The sequence below is a fragment of the Lygodium microphyllum genome, chromosome 26 (genome assembly GCF_053477565.2).
Source record: "Lygodium microphyllum isolate KBCC chromosome 26, Lygodium_microphyllum_v1.1.10, whole genome shotgun sequence".
Taxonomy (NCBI): Eukaryota; Viridiplantae; Streptophyta; class Polypodiopsida; order Schizaeales; family Lygodiaceae; genus Lygodium; species Lygodium microphyllum.
Genome location: NC_141160.1, coordinates 102,056,005 through 102,083,314, shown reverse-complemented (window position 1 = coordinate 102,083,314; position 27,310 = coordinate 102,056,005). Strand labels below are relative to the sequence as shown.

General features: G+C 40.2%; 1 protein-coding gene across 4 annotated transcripts in view; it reads left to right on the top strand.

Moving 5' to 3' along the window:
- LOC148013610 (zinc transporter) overlaps positions 1-19,494 on the top strand; it is a 178,896-nt gene extending 159,402 nt beyond the window's left edge. For all 4 annotated transcript variants that reach the window (XM_087668390.1, XM_087668389.1, XM_087668388.1 and 1 more), the window contains 3 exons: positions 14,029-14,159; positions 18,235-18,352; positions 18,796-19,494. In XM_087668390.1, the coding sequence (XP_087524516.1) occupies positions 14,029-14,159; positions 18,235-18,352; positions 18,796-18,820 (274 nt within the window). In that variant the 3' untranslated portion in view covers positions 18,821-19,494. The remainder of the gene's footprint in view (positions 1-14,028; positions 14,160-18,234; positions 18,353-18,795) is intronic.
- Positions 19,495-27,310: the final 7,816 nt, after the last annotated feature.

Here is a 27,310-nt window from a genome sequence, read left to right as displayed (position 1 = left end):
GGGCTTCGAGGGCAGTTCCATGTGCACAGCCTTAAATCTTTTTCTGAGGACACTTGTCATTTCTGCAGACAGATCTAGCTTGGTTACTTTACTTCTGGTCACTCGAGCCTCCTTTAAGGTGATGTTTTCCTCATCTCAGGCTTGATAATGGTGAGGGTGTTGTCGTTTCAGATAATTTTGTTACACAAGTGTGCTTTTACACATATGCACTCCTTTTGCATAGTTTCTTGGTTGGATGGCACAAAACAATTATGGAAAGTGCAGTTTTAAGTCCCAAGTGGTGGATTGTGGCAGCCTGCAGGTGGCTGATGCTAGAGGTCCCAAATTGATGGGGCTATAGCTCAGCGGGTTTCTTGTTGGTCCAATGACGATGATGAGGAGGTTATTTGGGATGATGTGGTGGTTCATCTACATGATTGCGGTCCAATGCGTGATTAGGGGGAAAGAGATGCTCATGTTTGTGCATTGTATCTTCGGTGCTTTCAGCAGATTAGTTCGAGGCATAGAATGGTACAGATGTCTTTAGGATCCGCTTGCACTCGTGGGATTGCTTCTTCATATCACTCACTTGGGCTTATATGTTGCTTATCAAACTCTAGTTTGGAAGCATGATCACTTTTTCACTTCTATTACTGCGAGTCCTTAGACTCAACCTCTTACTTCCGAGGGCTTCAGGAGGTTTTTTCCCAAACAAAAAGAAAATTCCATTGATGACACCTCGGATTTCGATGAGGAAAAAATGATGAAGTACAAAGAAGGCCTTGTAAAGTACATCATCTGTAGAATGGTTGTATGAACAATTAATCTAGTGGGCTATATGAGGTACCAATTGAAAAAAGGTGCTAGAATCCCATGTTTGCATGAAAGCATCTCTCCTCCTCCTCTTAGAACCACCGTATAGCCTCTCCCATCTCCCAGGGAGAGTATGGACAATCTCTGTCGAAATCCTAGAAAGTAGTGGAAACATCTTGGAGGTAAATAGTATGGGTGCACATCATAATTGGAATGTACCAAGCAATGATACTAGCTATTGGCCCCTAGTTGTGATAGTGTGGAGTCCATTATGCTTGCGAGTAATCTGCAATGGGGATCTTGCTTAAATGTTGACTAATGATGAGAAGAGAGTGGCTCCCCTAAGAATCCTCATGTCTGCATGCTGGGCCTATGTATGTGATCCAAGCTACTAGCCCTTGAGCCAAAATTGAATAGAAGGGGGTTTCATGTGATGATATGGTAGACTTTGCATAGAGAAAACAAAGTGTGCAAGCTCAAATAAAACACAATGAACTTAGACAAGAATGGAAAACAAAAAAAGGAAGAAAGATGTATTTGATGAATGAATGAATGCTGCTGAAAATGAATAAGTGGAGAAGATAATGCAAATATTGATGCTCAAGGATTAGAGCTGCCCAACAACCACTGACTCTTGTTGGAGAAGGCTGAGAAAGAGTGCTGGAGAGTGACATGATCCATGTAGGATACCTTGTGGCAGGTGGAAAATAGGTCGACTGCAGGCTGAGCTGAAATGAAGCTGTTAGGAGGTGATGGAGCAGCTGGCAAGGGCTGGAATGTGCATCATGCATGCTAACAGCAGCCGTCTCAAGTAGGTAACGGCCGGCAGCACCTCCTAACTGTGGGCAGAAGTCTGGAATGGGTGTAGATGATGTAACAATAATGATAGAGTAATGATGGCAGCAATTGTGGGATAGAGGCAGGGATTGAAGAGTGGTGTGCACATTGGGTCCTTTTTGAACATGTTGGAGGTAGAAGAAGTCTAGAGTGTTGTACAAAAAAGAAGAAATGCCTTTTTGGGGATGTTGAATGAGCCAGAAAAATGCCCAGAAAAGATAAATTGAAAGGCGAATTGGTAGCTCAACAGCCCCTCTCAGGCCCAAAAAGGGAGATTAAAGAGAGTGAAAAGATGGCTCAGCCCTAACCCAAAAGGTCCCACCCCAAAGGGATTAATGTGTTGGGCCAAAGGTGTTACTTTTGATTGACTAAGGACGTACTGGGATCTTAGAGGCGGTGAATATTTTCTTTTTAGTCACCTAGGTGGATGAAATCTAGTTTTATTTAAAAAAACGAAAAGTTTGGTTGTTTGAAATTGGCTCCATGGTTCAAAGGAAAGTAAGACTTAATAATGGACAACCACAATCAAGGGACTTGGTACAAAAAAAGGGGTAGTAGATTTAGTGTGATAGTTGCTCCGGATCCTAGGTAAGCAATGTGCTAATGTGCTCATGAATGCTTTGTGCAATAAGGTGAAAAGGGATCATGCTACCTAAAAAAAGGGTAGTAGTATAAGTGGTGTGATAGCTGTTGAGGATCTTGGGTGAGCAATGTGCTCATAAATGCTCCGCTCATTGAGGTAAAAGGAGGTCATGCTAGTCATGGTACGCAATGCACAGATTTTCACCTTGGAAGGATGCTTGCTGTCATAAGTCTGACAAATTAGATTGCTCATTTGACCACTGAGGTGAGCATTGCTAAGTGCACAAACTGTGTGAAGTCAAAAGGTGTTGTTGCAGAAAACATAGTTGCCAGGAGTTTCAAAATTTGGGAAACAGAAATGCATTTCTGAATTGTGAAATGGAGTTTCGGCCTCAGTCCGGAATAGGGAGATGAGCACCTGAAAAATATAAATGTAAAGATAAATATGAATGCAAATATAAATACAAATATAGATATAAAGATTCGTGTGTAAGAGAGTGAATGTAGTTGTAGTATATTGTATAAGTTCTTCCATTAGCCTTTACATAATTAGATGTTTACATTGCCAAGCATATTAATTACACTCACTCTTTTGTAGCTATTGATTGCTAGCAAGAGTTAAGAGTTAGTACAACCTTCATAGTTACACAAATCTTAGGTGTGACTCCATGCATCCGTGAAAGTAGAACTTGAAGTTTGTAAATGAAAGCTGAAACTAAAACACATTACCTATCAGCCAAAAATGGAAATGCATTCCCTACATGGTACATGCAGATTTCAGTTTTGTCTTCTTGTCGTCAACATTGGCATCCCTTCCTTGTATTTCCCTTTGCATTGCATACATAATTTTCATTCATTATCATAAAGGGATGCTTGGGAAAGGGAAAAAATCGCAATAAGGGCACTATCAAACCCTAATTTTTGCGGTGCTCTTCCACATCTATAAATAGATAGGTTGCCCCCATATAGCCTCATTCCGTTTGTGCAAGTTTCGCACTCCACGTGCAGATTTCAGCCATCAGCCTCCTCCCACGTGGCTGTCCAGTCCTCGAGACTGTTGCCACTTCATCTGTGTTTGCTCCTATTGCTGGTGCCTTCTTCCATGCTGACGTCAGCTGCTTGCAACATTATCTGTTGCGATTTGATCATACAGGTACACTGTTGTGTTTACCAGTTTCTAGCCTCCAAATTGCTGCATTTTGATGACCAATCTGTTGCCATTCACTATTCAGCACTCCTACACTCCGACTGGTGGTCACAGACTTGGGATCAGTCTCTGGTGGACGTCACACTCCGACATTGCTTTGCCCTTGAGCACACCGTACACTCTTACATTCATTCACAATATTCATTCACTTCAGAGTTGTGTTCTCTCTCTCCCTTCTTCTGTTTGTGTTTGAGTTTTTGTGTTTGAGTTTTGAGTTTTGTGTTTAGGGTTTGAGTTTTGCGTTTTGTGTTTAGGGTTTGAGTTTTGCCATCTGTGTTTGTGTTTGTCTCTTTGTATTTTTGTCGTGGTCGTACACTTTGTGTGTCCTCAGTGCAAACCCTAGTAATTTTTGCCAGTGGGTCACACTTCGGAGTCCATTGCCGCTTGCCACTTGGAAAGTTGGGCTATTGGATGCCCATTGCCACCCCAGGCCCCTTGGATCCTATGCTCTATCCTTGGATGCTTTTTTTCATAGTCTTGAGTCTTTTCTCTTCTTCCACCTTGGATCCCTCTCTTCCACTCTCTTCTCTAGCCTATAAAAGGTGCTTCTCCCCTCCATCCTTCCGCATGAAATCAACAAGCATTCTCATTGCTCAAGTCTCTCTCTCTTCAAGCAAGCTATCTATCTATCAAGAATCCCGATTCGCATCCCCTCTCTCTCGAACTTTGAAGCCTCTCACTCTCCCTCTCCTTCTCAAGGTTCAAGGCTCAAGCCTCTCACTATCCCTTGGGCCTCTCTCTCACCCGTAACACTCCCTCTGCTTCGGCATCATGACTCGTGAGAAGCACGAGGTCTTTAATTTCTACACCATCCATGTGGAGAGGGACACAAAGAAGTTCAACTCCCACCATTGGACGTGCAAGTTTGGTGGGAAGTGCTACATAAGTGGTGGGACTTGACTTCTCTAATATCTTTCCAAGACGTGTATGGGGGGGGTGGCCAGTTGCTCCATGCAAGGAAATCCCATGAAACATTGTGGATGAGATTCTCGCCAAGATGAGAGATGGATCCACTAGAGGAGGAGGAAGTGGTATATCGGCACCAATACTTATACCTACTAATGAGGAAGCATCAGATATGGGTGTCTCTTCAACTGATGCAGCTGGAGCCTCCACCATTGGTGATGGGGGTTCCACATCGGCATTGGGCTTTAACAAAAGACAAAGAGTGGGCACTGAATTCAACAGTAGCATATCATGAGTGGTAATATTTTCCTACCATTTAGTATGCGTTCATGAATGTATATATGTTTTACATGTAATCTATCTACCTCTCTCACCTTGGCCTCACTAATCTATTCTCTCTCTTGATCAAAATCCTAGTCAAGAATATTTTAAAGGATTTTGCTTATTCTAATTAGGAATTTTCAAAAGAAAATTTAACCATATTTTTAATCTTAAGTATTTTTAGAAATCTCTTTTTAAAATAAATAAATCATAATTAGTCATAATTCTTATAGTACTATTAATCATTATTCTTTTCTAAAATATAATTTTTTTTGTTAGATATATTTTCATTTACGTCAGTCAATAATTGACGATGATCATTTTGGAGCACTTCGAGTCATTGCAAAGCCTTATCATGTTGTTGCTAATGGGCCTTGCAGTGTTCCATGGGCAAAAGCCATTTGGGATTCTCGGAGGAAGTGCTTATTGAGAAGTCAAAGAAGTCCTGGGTAGGGTTTCTTTGGCAAGCTTCATTGTCTTGAGGGGGATGGGTTCTTCCTTCTCTCTAATATCTATCTCGATTCTCTCTTTTCCCCAAGCCTCTATCTGTCTTGATTCTTGAAAGTTGAATCTTTCGAGGCTCATCTCTCTCTCTCTCTCTGAGTATTGTAATTTATGGTTGTAGGTGGGGCCCTCAATTGTGGTGCAAGTCGTTACTGACAATGGATCAAATTATCAGTGTATGGTTTGTTTGCTTGAGGTCGAGTTTGCTATGATAGGATTGTGTGGACCCCATATGTAAGTTATTACTTAGACTTGCTCATGGAGGATATCAAGAAGCTCAAGTGGGTGAAGAGGGTGGTCCACAAAGCTATATGAGTTGTCACCTTCTTTATAAAGGTAAAGGTGCTTGCGATGTATCGTGAGCATCAGGGTTGTCATGTCCGATGGCATCCGATTAGTACCATTCAATACTAGTATGGTACTAATCCGACTACTAAATCTTGGACCTTTGTCCAATGCTATGTCTGATGAAAAAAGTTGTAGATATAAATTTAATACCTAAACTGAATGTTGGGACTCAAAGTAATACACTTTAAACATTTAGAGACTTTATACTAGAAGTTTACATATTAAGAGCTTGAGGATAGATAGGATGGCCGATGGGGAACTTGAAAGTGGAGGTAAGGTGGAGAAATGGCGAAGGAGAGCTTGAGGGAGTGGCGTTAGAAAGCTTGAGGATAGAGAGTTTGAGAATAGAGATCTTAAAAGTTGAGCTTGAAATTTGAATTTGAAATTAGAGAGGAAAAGTGAGGGAGAGAGCATATTGCTAGGAGAGAGAGAGAGAGAGAGAGAGAGAGAGAGAGAGAGAGAGAGAGATTTGGGGTATGTACAAGTGTGTTGTGGAGAGGAAGCCTAAACAACAGCTACAATTTACCCCAAAAGTGATCGCAAATGGTCACAAATAGGCACTTAAAACAGTTGGACAGTTTCCATTGGACGTGATTGGATATGTCGTACTAGATAAGACGGATTAGACAAGTTGATCCGTTCGTCAAAAGTGGACAACTAGGATAAGCATAGCACACTCCAACTGAAAAAGCCTTTTTTAACTCGGTTTGCTTATATGTGCTTGTTGCTCGAGCACCTTTATGAGGTGTAGTTTGCCCTAACAGTGGTGTCCACTCTATGAAATGAGTGGGATGAGCATGAGATAGAGGAGGCTAAGGCCATGCAATGCTTGTGCCTGAAGCAGTTTTGGCAGAAATTTTGTGCCATCTGTGACTCCTTTCATATGGTGTTACGTATAAGTGATTGCTAGGGGTCCACCATGGGCCTTCTCATTCACTTCTTAAGAGGGGCATTGGTGGAGGCACGTACTTGCAGAGTGATCACAGAGACACAACGTGCACATGTTCTAGAGATAACAGAGAGGAGATGGATATGGATACATAACCCTATCCATGGCTCTGCAGCATTGGTATATTGGCCTATAAGTCACCAGTTGTCATGGACGATAGAGAGCTTTCTTCACATCAGCTTGCATATTTAACTCATGTGGTCCTAATGGGTGATCACAATGTAGTGTTGGAGAAGTTTGGATATTATGCAAATCAAAGATGGTATGTGGCTTTTGCTTCTCCCACTTATTGGAGGAGAGAGTCACTTGTGAAGTCTCTATTTTGATGGCAAAAATTTGAATATGCATTGAAGACCCTTTAGGCCTTAGCAATGAGAATCCTTGCTTAGGATTGCTCTTTGGGTGCATTTGAGAGAAACTAGAGTGTCTATTCTCTAATTCACACAAGGATTTGCAATTGGCTTAGCACACGATAATTAGAGTGGCTAGTATATTGCCGTACTAACTTATGTATAATGAGGGCTATGATGAGCATGGTTAGTCCAAAGCAGGTAAACAGTTAACCATAAAATTTAAAATTTGTTATTTTAAACTTTAAAGTGTATACTTTACAATTTAGAATTTAGCACTTACAATCTTATGTGCATTGTGTATGTGAATGTCGATACATTCAAGTTAACGGACGATACTCTTGTGAATGTACATTAGGAGATTGATGATGAGGGGAAGATGATCTTTGTGGAGCTCTATAGAAAGCTTATAGTAGTACATACTCGTGATACTTGCGGTTAGCATGCTTGTGGGTAAGGAGTTCGAGTAGGTGGCAGTAGGGACATGGTCATTGAGCTTCCTCCGACATTGAGGAGAGATGGTTCGAGTGGCTTGCAAACATATGTGAGGCGGGACTTTAGTAGCTCCCATCCTGTGTCTTATGATGATATCTCCCTTGTCTACAAGCTGGTGCCTAGGGAGTAATCATTTCATGATGATGGTAACATCATTAGTGAAGATGAGTACGAGTGTCTCATCATCGATACTGATGAGTCATCTTCAAACTCTCTTAATGAGCACTCAGATGGTTCTGATGATGATGATGATAGTGATGCCTCATCATAGATTCATAGGCCTCTCTTGTTTTTGTATCTACTATCATTGTATCCACTATGATCCATCATCTACGTACATAGTAGACTCTAGTTTTATCGTGTGATGTGCACAACACATGTGATTGTGAGGATCACCCCCATGTATTCATCTTATTTTGTAATGAAATGGCTATTTCCACTTTAAACATGTGTTCTATCATTTAATGATTTATAGTTTTTTTTAAAATCAAGTTAATTTTTTTGTATCAACCCCCCCTTCCCCCCAAAAAAAACACACACAGAGTCAAAATGACTAAGTGACCAGAGAGACAGTAGGGTTTGTGAGGAAAAACAGTGTGTATACGGCAAACACTGAGAGAGAAGAAACATAGAAGATAATGAAAGATGAATCATGCAGATAAAGTGAATCTAATACAAGGGTGCAGTAGCACAAAGGAAGCCTTGGAGTGCAGGAAGAGTGTTGAAGAAGCCCTTGAGTCTGCAAACGTAGGATGAGGAGGTATCGCTTGAAGTAGAGAGACTGCCGTTGAAGGGTGAGAAGTCTTTGAATTTGCAAATGCAGGGATGAAGAGTGGTATCTATGAGTTGGGAGACAGCCGATGAAGCCTTTGACTACAAATGTAAGCCTGATGAGGTGATGCTAGTTGCTGGAGCGACGTCAGAAGGGTGGGAAGTAGCCAGGAACAAACGCAAGGTGCAACTGTCTCTAATGAAGGTGATACCTGTTGGAGAGAGATGCTAGATGGTGAGGAACCTCCCTGGCAGCCAAATGGAAAAAGCTGGAGCCACTAGAAGGGTGGAGGATCATGCTAGATAGGATGGATGTTGATGCCAAGAGAGTGTTGACTCTAAACGCAAGGTGTAGTTACACAGAAGACGTTGTCGCTAACAATGGAGGATAGACACTAGTTGAAGAGGAGCACACTATCACCATAAACACGGCCAAGTGGAGATGAAGATTGGCACCTGGAGAGTGTGGAGATGGTGGTAGGAGAGAGAGAGAGAGAGAGATGATAGGAGAGAGAGAGAGAGAGAGAGAGAGAGAGAGAGAGAGAGAGATGATGGAAGAGAGTGTCAAAAGATTGACAAAGAGAGAGTGGGAGTGATGGATTGAAGGGTCAGCCGTAAGGAATGAATGAGACAGTGACCTATAAATAGGTACAGTCAGTCTAGGGTGGTGTCCCTTTTTGGGGCTGCAAACCCTAAATGCATAACACAAAAACACAAAAAATGCAAATTGTGTTTGAAGGGTTTCTCAACACCCCCTCTCAAGCCCAGAAAGGGGAATAAGAGAAGAGTGAGGTGGAGATGCAATGCTACATGTTGAAGAATGCTCATGCAGCAAGTGCCACTTGGACAGTGTTCCTCGTGGGAAAATTGTTCGCTTGCCCAACAACCCTAGTACAAAGATGATGAAATTTAGCAATGCATAGCAGGAATGTTGGACTTTGTGTGGTGCTGAGAACCATAAGGATATGCCCGTACTTAATCTCGGGAGTGCTGACCAAGGGATAATGAAGATCCACCTTGGAAGCTGAGAATACCACTTGAAAGGAGACCTTTGAAGATAGTTAGGAGATTGGATGAGCCGTAAAACCGGAAACTCAACCTCGGGAGAGAAGCCACAAGCTTTGTGACTCCATGCTAGAAGAAATATAAAGGCCTAGCCACCAAGTTGCTGTTGAAGACCCAAGGACCCCGATCTAGGTAGATCCTCTAGATCCTGGGTATGAGTAGAGGAAATGATTGCTCAAAGGAGAGCCGCTCCTCGAAAGTGACAGATGGTGGTGTCTGAAGAACTTCATGGCACATAGGGTCCCTCTCTAAATCGCAAGGAGTAAAAGTAGGAGTTCCCCTTTGAAGCCGAAGAAGAATTGGAAGCTCCCTGTGAGGGTGAAGGAAGAAAATCCCCCTTTGAATCCCAGTCTGAGAGAGAGAGGGAATCCAACCACTCATGGCTCATGGACTGTGAAGCATTCGATGATGAAGAAAGTGCCGCCGGTCATGCCGAAGAAGGTATGTGGGGCTCAGAAGAAGAAGCTGGAAAGCACCTAGAAGGGGCCTCTCAAACTTGAGTGGGAGAGGGCGGGGAAGAAGGAGGTTCAAGATGAGCCAAGGGTGGGGAATAGCCGTGGACTCTTAGGAGAGTTGACTGTGGAGGAGATGTGGGCCATGGAAGCCACTATACCTCGAAGTGGGTGGGGGAAACCTCCCTGTAGTGGGGTGGTCTCTAGGAGGGCTTATCGCCTCGTAAGGTCTTAGAGCCTTCGTGTGCTTGAAAGGGCTTAGTGCGTGTTGGTTGCAGCTTATTGCCTTGAGCATAATACTCTGATAGTCTATGCAGAATGATCTATGTGGTCCAAAAAGGAGAGGTGGCACAAGGAGTGCCTGGTGGAAGATGCATATACTCCGGAGGGGCAGGGAGCAAAGGTGGATGTCGATAGTCTTTGGTGGGATGACAATTCATGCGGCAATAGTAGCACCCAGTAGAAGGGCAATCTATTGGTGGAGACGCCATTGTACCGGTGTGGCAAATTGGAGAAGGGAGGTTGGGAGGGAGAAAAGGATATCTCCCAATGCGCAGTGGAAATGATAGAGAAATCAAATGTTAATGCCGAACCTGCCACCGTTCTTTGTCTTCTCAAATGAGGAGGATCTTTGTGGATCTCTAAGCACCTCCGGCACTGATACCATGTCAAAATGACTAAGTGACCAAAGAGACAATAGGTTTTGCGAGGGAAAACAGTGTATAGCAAACACTGAGAGAAAAAAGAAGCACAAAAGACGATGAAAGATGAATCATGCTGATGAAGTGAATTTAATACAAGGGTGCCATAGCACAAAGGAAGCCTTGGAGTGTAGGAATATTGTCGAAGAAGCCTTGGAGTCTGCAAACGCAGGATGAGGAGGTGTCGCTTGGAGTACGGAGACTGTTGTTGAAGGGTAAGGAGCCTCTGAATTTGCAAATGCAGGAATGAAGAGTGGTACCTATGAGTTGGGAGACAACTGATGAAGCCTCCGACTGCAAATACAAGCCTAATGAGGTGACGCTAGCTGCTGGAGTGACGTCAGAAGGGTGGGAAGTAGCCAGGAACCAAACACAAGGTGCAATTGTCTTTGATGAAGGTGACACCTGCTGGAGAGAGATGCTAGATGGTGAGGAACCTCTCTGGCAGCCAAACGCAAGAAGGTGGAGCCACAAGAAGGGTGGAGGATCACGCTAGATAGGGTGGATGTTGACACCAAGAGAGTGTGGACTCCAAACGCAAGGTGTAGGAGCACAGAAGGTGTTGTCACCAACAATGGAGGATAGACACGAGTTGAAGAGGAGCACACCATTGCCATAAATGCGGTTAAGTGGAGATGAAGAATGGCACTTGGAGAGTGTGGAGATGGTGGTAGGAGAAGAGAGAGAGAGAGAGATGATGGAAGAGAGAGAGTGTCAAAAGATTGACAAAGAGAGAGTGGGAGTGATGGATTGAAGGGTCAGTCTTAAGGAATGAATGAGACAGTGACCTACAAATAGGTACAGTTAGTCTAGGGTGGCATCCCTTTTTGGGGCTGCAAACCCTAAACGCAAAACGCAGAAATGCAAAAACGCAAACTGCACGGGTGAAGGGTTTCTCAACACACACATGCATGAAAAAAAAGACCCCAAAAAGTCTATACCTCATTGCCCCCTCCTCTTTAATACCTACCATTTAGCAAGCTTGTCCTCCATCCTATAGGTTGCATACTGTCACTGACAAGCTGCCAGGCCTAGCTAGTCACCAAGTTTGCGCCTCCAATGTCAGTCTTGTATGCCATTTGACTAAGGACATCACATATTCATATGCATTACACTTGTTAGAGCGTGAATGGATAGCTTTATCATGCATTTGGTCAATGTTGGCAAGAGCAACTGAGAATACCGTGCTAGAGACAAGTTTGGACTGATTCAAGAGGAAGGCATATGGGAATCATTGGTATTAAGAGAGTGTTGGTTTGTGACAGCAGCAGGTCACTCGTGATTGGTGCAAGCTTTGAATAATGATAAAGAAACATTGAAAGGGGTGTTAAGCTGTGGGGCCTATTACGTCTTGTCTACCATGCAAGAGAATTCTAGCTAACCTGTTTAGGTGATTCCTTTGGTTCATTTGGTACTGATTTTTTTAATGTATGCATGTTCGTTTATGTTCATTGCCCTTCAGGTTTTTTCCAAAGGCTGGTCTCAGTGTGCCTGGTACATGTCACATTCCTGATATACCCAACCCAGTCATACTAGAATAAGCAAGTCTGTTCCCTTGCGACTAGATGGGAGGCACAGTGTGTGTGGGTGGCATTCCCAGCAATTGACCAGGGTGCAGAGGGGCATGCACTTGTTTTATCAAGTAAATGTGCAAAGTTCCTTCAGGAATGGTCAGATTCAAAAAGAGGTTTTTGTGAAGCAACTAGAATTCTTATTTCCTTTTTGAGTCTTGGGACTAAATTTTGCATGAGCTAAGCATATCCAGAGATGGAACATCAATGATTTTAGAGATAATAAAATGCAAATAAGGTTCTTTTGTACAAGGTATGACAAGAAGTGTAACGTGAGTATATCCTCTACCTAGGTCTGCTAGAGTAATTCTATCTTTTAATTATGGTCACATAGGGGTTCCATTGCTATTTTGCAGCATCCTTGTTTTACTTTGTTGAAACCACACACTGTTGTACTCCTTTTCAATCTAGATGGTGAGATTCTCTCTTTGTGAGAATTTGGTATAAGAAAAACAGTAAATGCAAGATTGTTTGCTGATGAGCCATTTGCTTCAGTTCAAGGCACTCATGAAGAGATTGACATAGAATCTGGGATGCAGATGAATTTTTCTATATAGTGACACACGTTCTGGCATTATAGACCTCCTGATTGTCTTTGCATACATCCCTTTTGACTGAGAGGCCAGTAGTAACACATGCATGCCAAGAAAAGTGCACACTGCCACGGTTCTATCATATATTCCATGGTCATGGCTTTGTTGTATGTACACATGCTTCTATAATATGTTCCATTCTCATGGCTCTATTGTATGCCATGGGTCTATCATAGATTTCATGGTTGTGGCTGTCATATGTACATACTGACTACTGTCATGTGTTCCAAGAGGTCAACAACCTTTGAGAAGTAACTTCTGCAAATTGACTTGCCAGTTGCATTGGTGTCTGAAGCAGGAATTGCTTAGGATCACAACAGCCCCATAGTATCTGCTTTCCCGTCTCTAAATGGAGTATTGAGGGTAAGAAGAGAAACTATCTTTTTGGTAGCTAACTTCTCTCCAACAACCCATGCTCCAATGACAGTGTTTGCCTCTGATTTTGACACTATTCGGTAGCTAAGATCTTACATATTTGCTGGTGATTATGATGGTACTGGAATACACAATAAAGGACTCGCACCAAGATAGATGAGAATCACCTGCCTAACTTCCACATATTCCAGTGTTTGTTGCATAATCTTTCATCAGGGGCACCATTAAAATTGTTTAAATTGATTTGTGATTTGCATCAGATGAGAATCACCTGCCTGACTTCCACATAATCCAGTGTTTGTTGCATAATCTTTCAAAAGGGGCACCATTAAATTGTTTAAATTGATTTGTGATTTGCATCAACTCCCCAAGTGGGTTAATAATGCATCCCCGAATATCAAAATTCTCTTGGTTGGGGAAATATGAAGCTTTCCATCAGTGGAGCAGATATCTTGCAGCAGGTGGATTGACAGGACATACTGAGGATCTTTAACTACCAACAAAGCAATGAAATCTCAGCTCCAATTTCTGGTCCTGGGGGCCTTCATGTCCAACAGAGATAGTCACTAACATTTCGAATCAGGCATGAGAGAAATGTTTATGGACAGTTAGAAATTTTCTCTGGTTCATATCCAAAGCAAACTTTCCAGTATGTCCATTGCATCTGCCAAAAGATTCTATTTTTGGAGTGGTACATCTTACTTGGTCCAGCATAAATGGACGGCATTCTACATTATATCTGATATTGAGAAATATCAGTCCTCTACAGTTGCAATAACAGAGAAATAAGAATGTTACTTGTTAGACCATACAACAAAGGCAAGGTGAGTTTACGTAACTTTCAGCTTGAAATGCGGAAGTGTGAGAAGGTGACAAGAATCCAACTTGCCTTCACATTTTCAAGTTGCGAACTAAATCTAAAGAGTGTCAAAGATTTACAATATGACTTGAGGAGTAAATTTTCTCTTTTTGTGGGCTTGATTATGATACTTAAATCATGACAACTAATTAAAAATGCCAATCAAAAAATGTGTAAAAAAAATGCTATCAAATATTTCTCATTTGACAAGCCTTTTGAAATGTAAAAATTTCATATTCTTATTATGCTAATACACTTTTGATGTGGGAGTCCCTTAGAGAGCTGCTTTGTACTTATAATTATGCTGTAATATTCATCAGTGTTTCCTTTGGGTTTGTTGTGCATTGCAGGCTACACATCTCTGTGTCTTCACCGCAACACCTTTTTGTGACATGTGGATGCTTGGTCATACTGGATGCTTTCTACAAAATGGACTTCTCTCCATTTGGATTTGCTACATGTGCTATCTTACTTGGATTAGGTTTGTTAGGAGGGTTCTTCTACCCTTATTATTTTGTCTTACTTCTCTGCAGTTGAACATCACATGAAGAATGGAAGCTTGAAATTTTTCTTGAATAAAGACACTCCTAAGGTTACTACACAGCACAAACAGAGGTTGTGCAGAGACATGTCATGTAGTATTTCTGTCAGTAGCTGCATTTCTGGAGAAGAGTGTGTGAGTGGAGACCTTGTCAGCTGAATGCTACGGTTTCCCTATCCAAACTTTCCATGCAAATAGATGGAGCTCTTCAGTTTATTATTTTTGAGTGCTCAGTCTGCAGCAGCAACTGCTTTTAGCTTTGTGGCCACCCCCTTGACAGAAACTTTGTCCTGTTTGGCCATGCCCCAAGCCACTCCATTTCCACAATGGGTAACCCTGTTATAGATTTGTATTCCTTACCTTGAATAAGATATAAGAATATTGGAATTTAGTAATATACTTTAGTAGACTTGTATCCATCACCTTTAAAGCTAAAGCCAACGAGATATTAGAATACCAGAAATTTGAGTAGTATCTTGGGTTGGCTGAGAATGATGTTCACCAATCTTTATAAATGCAATGAGTTTCTTTGAGTAATATGATAAGCCGCTTTTTTTATCAGAGAAAGAAAAAGTGCCTTGGATGAGAGCATGAGAGGTGCGGAGGAGGTCTAACTCTATCTAGGATTGAATTCAACTTATTGCAGTTGATAGATCCATGGCTGAAACATTGAGGTGTAGCAAACTGGTTGAAGGGCATAAGATCAGGAACTACTAGTAGACCTTAATGGTGGAGCCTGCATCTCTATGTTACGCGTTATAAGATCTAAGATACACGCTGAATCTACTTATATACTTAAAAGATATAGGGTGAATGTTATGCTAGCGCAGAGAGAGAACAGATGAGAGAAAATGAAGATGTAGAGAGAAAGAGAGAGAGATAGAGAGATTGACAACACACTAGGGATTGGAAGATGGGTCAGTTCCCCCCCTTATGGAGTTATATTATTGACAAGGAACAAGCCCCTCCATTACACATAAACCAGTTCTTATCTTGTAGATTTTGGGAACAAGATCATGGTTCCTTGTACAGTATACAACTGGCTAACACTTGCATAACTTGAAAGTTAGCACCTTTTGATCCTTCTTGAGTCTCTTCTTCTCTCCTACACAATATATGTAGGGATTTCCTCTTGGAGCTTAATTTCAGCAGAGCTTCCACAACACTTGCACAACTTGAGGGTTGGCGAGCTTGAACTTACACAGATCCTTGCACGATATACAATCGGTGAGCACTTGCATAACTCAGAAGTTGCCTCCTTTGATCTTCTTGATTTCTCTTGTTCTCTCCTACACAATATGTGGAGGGCTCTCTTCTTGGTGCTTGATTTCAGCAAAGCTTCCGCAACACTTTGTGAGACTTGAACCACATTCTCTCCTCCTCTTGTATGAATGCAAAGTGATACTTCTTTCACCTCCTCCACACCCAATGAGAGCCTCCCTTTTATAGGCTCCAAGAGCTTCTCTTCTTGGAGAGAGACTTGAGTGCCAAGATTGGAAAAGTTGATCTTTATATAAGATGTGGTTGTTCCAGGACCTACTGTGTAGCACCAATTTTGAAATATCTCTTTGTACATTTCTCGGATGGAAAAACATTTAACAAAAAAGTTGTAGATCTCGTCGTTTCTGATAACCCCCGCGGGCCGTTTTTAGAGATCAGTTTTCTATCACGAGATATTTTAAAAATGGATCCACTATGTCTATTTTAAGAAAAATAACTTTTTAAACACTATTCTTAACTTGTGGTCCATGCAACCACCTTGAGCCATAGATAAGGAGAGTTCATTAGATTGCCTACGGTCTCAACCTTAAGATTTGACTTTCACACAAAAGCTCGTGTCATCTTAGACCTTAGAAAGAGAAAATCACTTCTCTCCTCACTTCTAGAGGATCACGTCTCTCATCTTTCTTTGTGAGAGAATTATCTCTCTCGTATTTCTTAGTGAAAGAATTACTTCTCTCCTTAATTCATTAAGAGAGAAAATATCTTAAACCTTTACTTGTAAGGGAGAGGATGACCCCAAATGAATGTAATGCTCATTACACACAAGTAAACGTTCCCAGGCGTCCCTGGATGCACACATAAATACATATACACAATGCTAATGCACTTTCTCTTTTTAGAACTCAATTCATCTTCATTTATGTGCAACTTCTTAGTTCTTGTGTACACTCTTACACTTAGCAGATACTTCCTTTCCCCTTCATAACTTGTACCGCCTGTACCAGATTTCCCCGTCACAGTGCTTTGATCACCCCATTAAGTGATGCACTAGGAATACTGGTCTCTAAATGATCTCATGCCCATGCTAGATCATCATCAACAGTTAAAGAAAAGTGAGTCATTAGTTTATTGACATAAATTTACTATATAGAGAATACGTAATAAGCAATCAATTTAGTGACATTGCGATTCCTATCAGTCATAAATTCTTAGCTTCTAGGTTCTACTATAGAAGATGGAGGAAAGCATGTTTGGGATAAGGTGAATTTATGGATAGTAGAACAACATTGAGATCACTCCTGATGAGAAGGGATAAAACCCACTAAAGGCCTGTGCACATGCAGATTATCCCAAAAATGCATGGATATTTTCCTAGTCCCACACAGAGGCACATATTGAAATGGATGCAATGTTCACTTTTTTAATATGGTGGTGTCCACTTTTTTATATTAGGTGCACATACATTGCGTGATAGTCTCATGTTCTTGACAGCTAAAACGATTGCTTTTGTCGCTCAACTCACTTCAATTGCAGTTCCAACATTGCAATTTCCATCACCTCCCTTTGTCTTCTGCGTACCAAACCAGGCTGTGCAGTGTCCACATGCACCTGCTCTTGCTTGTGATTCCCACAGCTCCGCCTGCCTGACACCAGACTTGCCGCCTGCTGTGTGCTCCTCCCCATTTCCCTTTTTTGCCCTTGTCAAAGGAGTACTGCAAAAGCATGTGCCATGGAAGCCTTCGCACTGATGGCCATGTAACCATGGATGCACCAAGTCAAGAACCTTAGTGCATGGTGCTTCTTGAGGAGCAGAAAGTAAAGAACCTTGTATATGGTCTTTTTTGAGTAGTTTTTGTTTTTCAAGCATGGTGGAGTACAAGACGATGAGGATTTTCCAATAGGTCATCTGATACTCTGCAGCATGCACTTAACTTTTGGTTTGGCTTAACTCCATTCTCCATCGGGTTCTTGTGCATTGCCAACCCATCTTGATGGGATAGGGTATTTTCATCATTCAACTTACCTTGGTGAGAGACCACACTAGAGTTACTTGGTAGCTCCACGGTGGCCCACCAAAGGGGAGTCATTTACATGGTTCTGTGTTAGAGTGGTTTCACTCTCCCGGGCTTCGGGCTCTCTGACTTTTTCCGGCGATATCTAGTCACCCCTCTTTTCCCAAGACTCGTGGTAGAGTTTAGCCACTTAATGGAGGACTTTGGCACTTGTTCAAGACTGTTTTACCAGGCTCGTTACTAGATGTAGCGTCTTGCAAAAAGGTACTGAAGATTTTGATGGTAGATGCAGCCCAACTTGTGTCATGAGTTTGGACAGTAGGCTGCGAAGTGTATGTAGTTTGGGTGTAAGCCTTCCTACGTGGCACACAATTCACCCTCTTGATTTCATCTAGTATCAAACAAAACTTGTTCTACAATCCTTGGCCACACTCGCATGTCTTGTAGACAAACTTGCAGACGTGGAAAATTAGATTCAAAGCGTAGCAGGTTGGCATGTTGAGAAAGCAAGATGCAGGCATGTGAATGAGTGATGATCGTTAAATATTAACAGTTAACCTCTCTGGATTACATGGTTTTTTTTTTTTAATGTGAGCTGAATTAGCATCATTCATGGAGCTAGATATTGGTGTTTTTTGTCTTGATTTCTAACACAGCACTGAATAGATGTGAGCCGTATTAGCGTTATTCGTGGAGTTTGTTATTGGCCTCAGTTTTCTAAGACAGCAGTGAGTAAAAGTATATTTGATAAATGAAAGTGTTATCTTGACTTTTGCCAGGGATCTTTGAGTCTACATCATCAGAAAAAATTCGGAGAACTTCTATGGAGTTGCCAACACAGATCAATGATTTTGGAACAAGTGACACTTTAATCATGCAACCTATTATTAACTCTTGGTACGTGTCCTGTCACCTAGTTTGAAACCCAGATTTGAAAGCTGAAATACGATCTTCCTTCTGAGGTTTGCAGAACTACTGCATTAGGAGTAACTTAGAGCATATCGAAACATTGGTGTGTGTACAAATAAAATTGGCTGATACCAAAGTACTACAGGACTACAGGAAATATATAAGTTCAGTTTATGCACCTTGTATGAATCTTTGCTGTACTGTCTCATTCAGTTTCTATTTAGCTTTCACATGACCATAGATGTCATATTTCTATAGACCTTCCATTTACCATCTGATTAAGTATAAAAGCCTGGTCCATACAGGAGTACATTTTGCGATGTTCACATTTCCATGTGTTTACTTTCATACAGGATGACTCTGCAAACTTTATGATATCTGATAAAAAGTAGATCCTAATTTTTGCATCTGTTGCTTTTCATTTTATACAGGCCTAAATCTTCAACATCCTGGTAGCAGATCATGCAAACAAGAGAAACAAATGTGTGAGGCAGCTCTACTTTGTGTAATGAGCCTATTGATATCAGTAGGTGCTAAATCCATGGATATTGGGTGCTTTATCCTTGCCCTTATTGATCATAAGCGAGAAAGCTGTCATTATAAAGTCATCACGGAGAGCCATGCCAAAGCCTTATGGTAAGGCTGTGCTGTTCATGTGACCAACTAAAGCACATTGATAAGGGCATTACATGTGAGGTAATTACATGATCAATTGAGCAATACAGAAAGAGTGTGACACTGTGATGTTCTGGAGCATAGATAACTTGTATGGCTGTAAAGGGATTGATAAGGAGGAACATGGCACTGTAACTAGTGGTGTTCAGGTGAAGGGACCTGTGAACATAACCTTGGTGAAAGGAGACAAATGAACAGCTAAACCTGTCATATCTTGTAAGTCTTATAGGGCACCCATCTCCACAAACTATTACTTCTGTGGGGCCATGGAAGTAACTTGCATCTATTGATCCTGTGTTAAATGTTTTGCTCATCTGAAGTGCACACAAGGGGACTGGGTGATAATTTTTTTGTTCTACATTGCACTCAAATGAGATCATGCATCATTGAGGACACTCATGTTATATTGTTATATATTTTGTATCCATGATTTGTGCTTATATGCATTTTCCAAACATTGTGTGCATACAATTGACCAAGACTCAACAGTTTTGTAAATTTTGGTTGCTAAAATATAGAAGCATGTTGTATGAAAATGCTTTGGTCTTATTAGTGAACAGGTTTTGTCTCAAAAAATGTTTGCTTGAAATTGTGACACAACTGCAGTCAAATTACCCAACCATTTGAAGTGTCAACCTTTAACTTTTGGAATGTCATAAATAACTTTGTAACCTGTTGTTATTGCTTTGATGAGTGAAAATAATGTAAATGTAAGCTTATCCATGTACAGAAATGAAGGGTGGGTGGCAATCCCACAGAGCAAAGCACTGCCCAATTTAGTCCCATACAGATGTGAAATGATATTGGCATATTACTCTGCAACAGTATGGCATTGCTGCTTAGTTACTTTGCACATCCATCTCTGTGTATACATTATAGATGCTATTTGTGATGTGGTGGCTTGATATGAGGCATCTTTTTGACCTATTCATGAATCCCTAAATGATCAGCTTGTGGATATTCCACATTGCATAAATGTTCATAAATGGAAAAATTGTGGATGACTCTTTTTTGTTGCACTAATCAGCTAATGCCGTTTTGCTGGGGGATGGCATGAGCTATCCAGTGTTTGTGACAGATTTAGTGTCAATTGAATTGTTAAATTTGAAAAAGACCCTTGAAACCTTTTGACAAGGCTTAGGAAAGGTCTTTAAGACTATATAAGATGGATCCATTATTTTAGTAGCACAAGGTTCTCAACATTGGGTGCTAACATTAAAAATATAACCAGACTTAAAGAACAAGCCATTGGTAGAATGGGGGATTTTGTGTAAATCTGGTTTGTTATTTGTACCAAGTTTTTAACATTATGTTATGGTTCCTATTTAGAACATCTATACTTGTCAAAAAGATGGATCTAGAGCATCGCAAGAGCTATGGAGGTTGGAAGATGAATATAATACTCATGATGACATAGACAATGGACTGACTGTTACACAAGGGAATTAAGTTCCGGGATAGAAGCTTAGACTCATAAACACAATATTGTGTAGGAGATTGACAATGACAATGACACTAACTGAAAGAAGAAAGCATCATAATATATTGCATTTAACTCTTCAAAGTGAGTCAAGTACAATACTTTATAGTAGTTGGGTAGTGACATTCTATCTCACTGTGCTTATGGTATTTAGGGTATCTCTTCTTTGAGTATACATCATTTACCATATCTTTCAACACCCTCTTTCAAATGATGAGTTTTCACATTTGCTAAAGTTTGTCCCCCTTATATGATGACATAGCCTAGGAGACTAGCTTATAGGCAACCTAGTTAAGTTAAAGCTTGAAACTTTACATCTTTGGTAATGTAAAAAAAAAAGGCAATGCAAATTTACTAAGGGAAATAAAATCCATTATGAGAAAATACATCTTCACTATGGAAAAGATACAATGAAATTTTTGTTAAAATAATTTATCAAGTTGATAGCGGAAGCATCTTTATCTTTTTCATTCATAAATTGATTTTGATGGTTATCATTTTGCACTTGTGTTTTTTATATGTGAAAACATTCATTGGTCATGTGTCTAGTATTATCACAATAATGACATGTGACTTTATTTTTCTTGGTGTTGAATTTTAGTGCATGTCTTTTTGCTCTATAAGTTTTCTTTGTAATAAGAGATTGTCATTTTATATAATTTATTTTATATTTTATTTTTAAGTTTACTTTTTTTATCAAGTAAAAAATGCTCAATGTCTTTGAGTGAGAGATTAGGAAACATTAATTAGGATAGACACAAGGTTCTCATATGGCTCTTAATTTACACTTGTTAGTAGCTTTGCTATGACTTCGTTTTCACTTATATTCTTTAAAGTTGCAAATGGAATTTTTAGGCTCTTAAGCTTGTTAATGTGCATGGCCATAAAAGAACTATCATTTATATCTAGCTTATAAAATTGCATGAGTAATTTTACTTTGGAGTCTTTAGCTTGAGTTTTAAATATCTTGTCAAGCTCATTCCATGTCTTTTTCACACATTTGATGTTTGAGATATTGTATAATAAATCACCAAATAGTTCCCAATCAATGATGCATAGAGCCTTATTAATATTTTTTCACTCTTTTATCTTGGGCTCAACTTATTCAACAAACTTTTTTTCATCTTTTTTTTTTCGTTGGCTATTTGCATCTCATATATTATCCTCAAATAGATCTTAGAGATATTTCCTCATGGGATGGTACATTGTGTTTTTTTTAAAGGCGTGAAAGTCTCATCATTTAATTTAGCTATTTGTTAAAATTTAGACATTTTAAAGGTCTTACCACAAGTATACTTGGGTTGTGTTTATCCTTTTACAATGAGATTGAGACTTAGAAGGGATTTAATCAATTATGCATTTCATATTAAAAATCTTCATGTTTATCATTGTAAAAACTGAGGTAAAATCAACTAATGAGTTGATCTTGAATATACTAAAAACACAAATGCCAAGAAACACTAGGTTAGTATTAAGAGATACTAGCTTCATATCAAGTTTTATGATGTCAGATTTTAGGTGGTATTCTTGATCTTTAGGTGGATTGCTTGAATTCAAGTGGGTTGCTCTAAATCTTCTTTTTGAGATTTGACTTGAAACTTCAGATTTGAGTGATAGAACCTTCAATGTGTTGGAACTAGTGAGAAAACGAAATGAAAAAGAGCTTGTAGAGTACTTGGCTATATAGTCTTCTAGCAAATCTCACTAGATAATCTAAATTGTGTTCACCTGACTGGCACAACACAACCCCCATAGAAGACTTTGAGGTGTCAATATGAACGTAGAATGTTATGGTCAAATTTGGGGCTTGTAAGTTTGGGGTCGTGGTTGGAGTCTTCTTTAGTTGGGGCTTGTAAGATTGGGGTATTGGTTAGAGTCTTCTTTAGTTCTTTGTATGCATACTTGGATTCCTTGGTCCATTCAAATATCACCAATCATTTGTATAGAGCATAGATGATTTTAAAGGCTATATATTACCAAATGGCTATACTTTTATTTTTTCAATTTTTTTACCGAAACTCGAGTAGGTTGAGTTATAATGCCAAATTTTTTTATTCACCAACATTTCTAAGGTATATCGAGATTTTGAAGGCTCTTTCGTCATTCATGCGAAACAAATATTGAAAGAAATATATTAAATTCATCACAGTATTTATAAGTTATGGAATATATATAAAAGCATTCGCTACATATACATATAAACTCATATACATAGTACATACATAGACATATGTCACATACTATTGATCCTTGCTCTTTTACATACTCATACACATAACTCACATATACCCCTCGGGACACACACATTACTCAGCATTACATCTACTCTTGTATTCATACATATATATACACAATTCTTAAAACCAAAAGACTTGAGGTACTCATGGTCCAATAACTTGAGCTAGTCAAATCTTTGAAGCATGGATCTTGAAAGTTGCAAATCAGGACAGAGCTCTGCCTAAAACCCATAAATGCTAAGGGACTTTCCCTCTTCATAGAGTTGACCACAAATAATACCTCCCCTTCAATGAATGGTTTATCCAAGAGCAAGCTAATTTTAGTAAGGTGCCAAGGGCTCTCTCCATTTCCACATCCAAGATTTTAGCAACCTACTAGGACCAATCAACAATACTCTTGGGCTCAACTTCGGCTAATACTAAGAGATGCTTGTGGAAAACATTAGCATATCCTAGTCGTTAGCAAAGATACATCTATTTTAATCCTAAATAAATGTGAGTCTCAATTCTCTCAAAGCTGAGCATCAAAGAGAGTTTATCACATTTATTTAGGACGAAAATAGATGCATCTTTACTGATGACTAGGATATGCTAATGTTTTCCACAAGCATGTCTCGACTCTACTTTTAAATTTTGTGGTTGGAAACTTACCCTAATTGTGTGAGGTATGTTATGTACTTTAGTTATATTCATGATATGTACTTGTGGTAAATTTTATGTAAAAATGACTTTATTACTCTATGCTTTTTATGGTTTCTTTCAAGCTAAAAGTCCACATGCTCCATGGAGAGATCCATATCACGTCAATGTTTGAAAATCTAGAACTTCCATAACTAATATTTCTTAGGTATGTTAGAATATGCCCCACTTTCATAACCTACTAACATGAGATTTAAAGTATGTGTTTATGTGCTAGTGGTTTTGAGATATACACACCAACTAGGCGCAGATTAGGCGGGAAATGGCGGTGTGTAGCCAGCCTGAGAGAGTATAGATATAGATGGTTGTGCGGTTTATAAGAGAGGCACGTGTGTTTATTATGTAGAATCGACAAGAGGGGTGGGTGGATTGGTGGGATTCCAGGCTTGTAAACTTCCCAACAAGCACATCCTTTGTTAGGTGTATGATATATAAGTGGCATCTATTCTAACGTCCACAATTGCTGCACTTGTAACGAGTCATGCCCACATGGCCACCCACACAAGCCTCCGCCTAGCCATGCACTACCACTGCTCAACTCCTTTCTCCATCAAGCTCCACTCCTTCTCTCTTGCCCTCGCCACTCTCGAGATGCTCTGCTCTTGCCACCCCCAGCAAGAAACTTGGTAGCAGCAGCAACAAGTGTAAGCTCAACTTTAATGATGCATCCTCCCTTTGTTCAGCCTTGTGCCATTCTGAGGTGGACAATACTGTCCTAAAATATGCGGCTCAAGGATTTGCAGACAATCTTCTAGCAGCAAAAGAGCCAGGGGTGAAGCCAAGTTCGAAGAGGAAGGCACATGCCACCTCTCCTGTGAGCCCGCGCCTGGTCTTAGCTCCTTGACTGATGCGGAGGACGATTGTGCTGACGTTGTGGATGTTTTTAAAATGCCTCGGCACTCCAAGAAAAAGAAAGGGCCACAGACCTTTGTAGGATTTGCAGATAGAGAGTGCAATGTTTACCTTGATTTAATAGAGAAGGATAGAGGTGACAATTCCATGATGCATGCATACAATAGAGAAGCAAACAATTGTGAAGATTCATGCAATTTAGATTGCCTTGCCGTGGTTATTGTCATGGACTCAAGCTCAAGACCTTTAGCAATGACTGCCCTCTCTCAAGATTCAATGGTTGAGGTTGTCAACGCCCCAATCCTTTACCAGGGTCCTTTCCCTTCTTTTCTAAGTCCCTCACCAGTAGAGTGCATGGAAGTAAGAGAAAGACTATGGAGGCTGCATGGGCTCCTTGAGGTGTATGCCAAGCATAAAAGTGCTAGAATCACTGCTCCTCCACAGGTGATGGATTTGGAATACTCTAAGGAGGTGAACGCTTCTATCAAGGGACAGCAAATGCATCTAAAGGGAATATCGAAATAATAGGTTGCTATGGATGGTTTGCACCCTAGGGAACCATGTACCATACTACTTGACTCACTTATTGAAACCATTCTCTCTTAGAACACCATAGATACAAATTCCAGGTAGGCATTTGCCTCATTGAAACGAATGTTCCCAACTTGGAAAGAAGTGAGACATCCCCTTTCTCCCCAGCTAACTAGTGTCCTGATGCCCTGTTATGCTATAAGTATATAGGGCAGTCTTGTGCTAATTTTTCTTGCCACAAGCATGGGTTTTTCATCTAGTACCAGAACACCATTACAATGCACTGAAAAATGATGGTCTAGCGGGCTACACTTGTACTTACAATTGTGGAAAGGTGTATACTCTTCACACGAATGTGTATGGAAAAGGGTCGTTGATTGGCATGTATACATGTCATGAGATGAATCTCTTGCCATACATTACTTGTATCTTTGAGTCTTTGTGCATATGTATTTTTTACTCACTTGTGAGATACGTGGATTGGCATGTGTCGTGTATTCGACATATACATGTCATGATACTTTTCTCGTGATGGGTGTGTGTGTGTGTAGGGCTAAAAGGTGCTTGCCAAGTGGGCACTCAATTGTGAAGTTAACAAGTGAGTGTCTTTTGACAAGTATGTCACAATTGACTTGGCATTGTGTCGTGACTCAGCATAGATGTGTCATTTTGATTGTTACACCCTCTCTTCCCCCTTGGGTACGGATAGGCACTTGGTCGTGAATTCGGCTAGATAGTGTCTTGATGGACTATAAATGAATAAATAAGTGATGGGCATGTGGTCATGTTTTCGGCTATGTCCTAACACGCTAGTTGTGTGGTATTGCTTGATGGGATAGGCATTTAGGCCGTACACTCAACCATAAAGTGTTCTCATGTGTATAAGCCTTTAAAACCCTAGCAATCTTTTTTTACATTTATGCTTTCATGAGAAAACAACTTGATGCAATCTATGTTGCATCTTCATTGTTCAATGTCTAAATGATATCATACCATTTTAACTCAATCGAAGTCTATATACAACACTAGTATAACCCAAGAATGATATTATGTAATTTTGTTTTTAATGAAGGATTGTATATCAAATGTTTATGTTCAAGTGATACAATCTAACTTACAATTGGGAGGCAAGGTCCTGGGTGCCATGCTTATACGCTTTTTTTCCTTTGTCATAGATTGGGGGGAATTAACCTTGTTGAGATGGCTCTTAACATTGCCAAAGCACTCTGCATTTGCTTGATAGAGGCCATATCTACCATTACAAAAGAGAAAATATCATTCATTAATAGCAATGATGTTGCCTTTGTCAACTTTTGCAATTGATCATTTATAGCTATGTGTGCCTTGTTGCAGCAATAAGGGCTTTTGCACTTAGTTACTGATGCAAACATGGATCTTAAGAAGAACTTACATCTTTGTTGCACATTTCTTAGAAACACACCTAAGATGCTATATTATGTTAGGAGGAGTGGCTATCATGGCATATATCAAATTGCCCATTATAGATGCATAAGAGATCTTGGCCGTCTTGGACCTTTGCTCATTTGATCAGAGAAAATCGACCTGGTGATTGACCTTCACATGGGAAGGTGAAGGAAAATCAATGGGCTAAACACCCTGCATATGGAATCTATCAAGCACCATTTGTATGTGCGCATGCTCTATGATAGGTAAAGGAGGGACCCTTAGAGAAATCATGTGTGATGCACATAGCAAGAATATGTGAGGTCTAATCCATGTTCTTCATCTCAAACCTCTTCTTGAGCTGAGTCTTCAAAGCATCGAGAGCTCTCTCAACAATCAACATATCATTGATATAAAGTATTAAGATAATTAGGATGCAATCACAAGCCTTTTTCCTATAAAGACGTGGATCCATATATCCTTGCAAATACACAAAGGCATTTAACTTATACTACCATTTTCTAGGTGATTGCTTAAGGCCATAAATGCTTTTTCTCAACTTACACACTAGGTATTCCCTGCTCTTTTTCATAAAGCCCTTAGGCTATTGCATATAAATATCCTCATGTAAGTCCTCGTGCAAAATAGATATTTTCACATCCATATGATAAAGTTCTAGATCTAATTGGGTAGCTAAGGCCAATCCAAGTGTACGGGAGTCATCTTGACTACACAAGAAAAGACCTCATCAAAGCTAACACCATGTTTCTCCTTAAAACCCTAAGTAACCAATCTAGCCTGATGCTATCTTAGGGTGTTCAAGGGTACTCTTCAACTTGTATACTGAGTCGTATAAGAATGTATGTTTCCCATTAGGCAAAGGAACCGAATCCCATGTATAGTTTTTCTAGAATGAGTCATACTCTAATTGTATGGCCCTATCCTAAGAGTAACTATCACCTCTACACATGGCCTCCTCATAAGTAAGGGGCTCACCAAAATCTGTCACCATAACATAGTCCATGGAGGGCTTAAATGATCATATTATCATCTATCTCTAGTAGATGA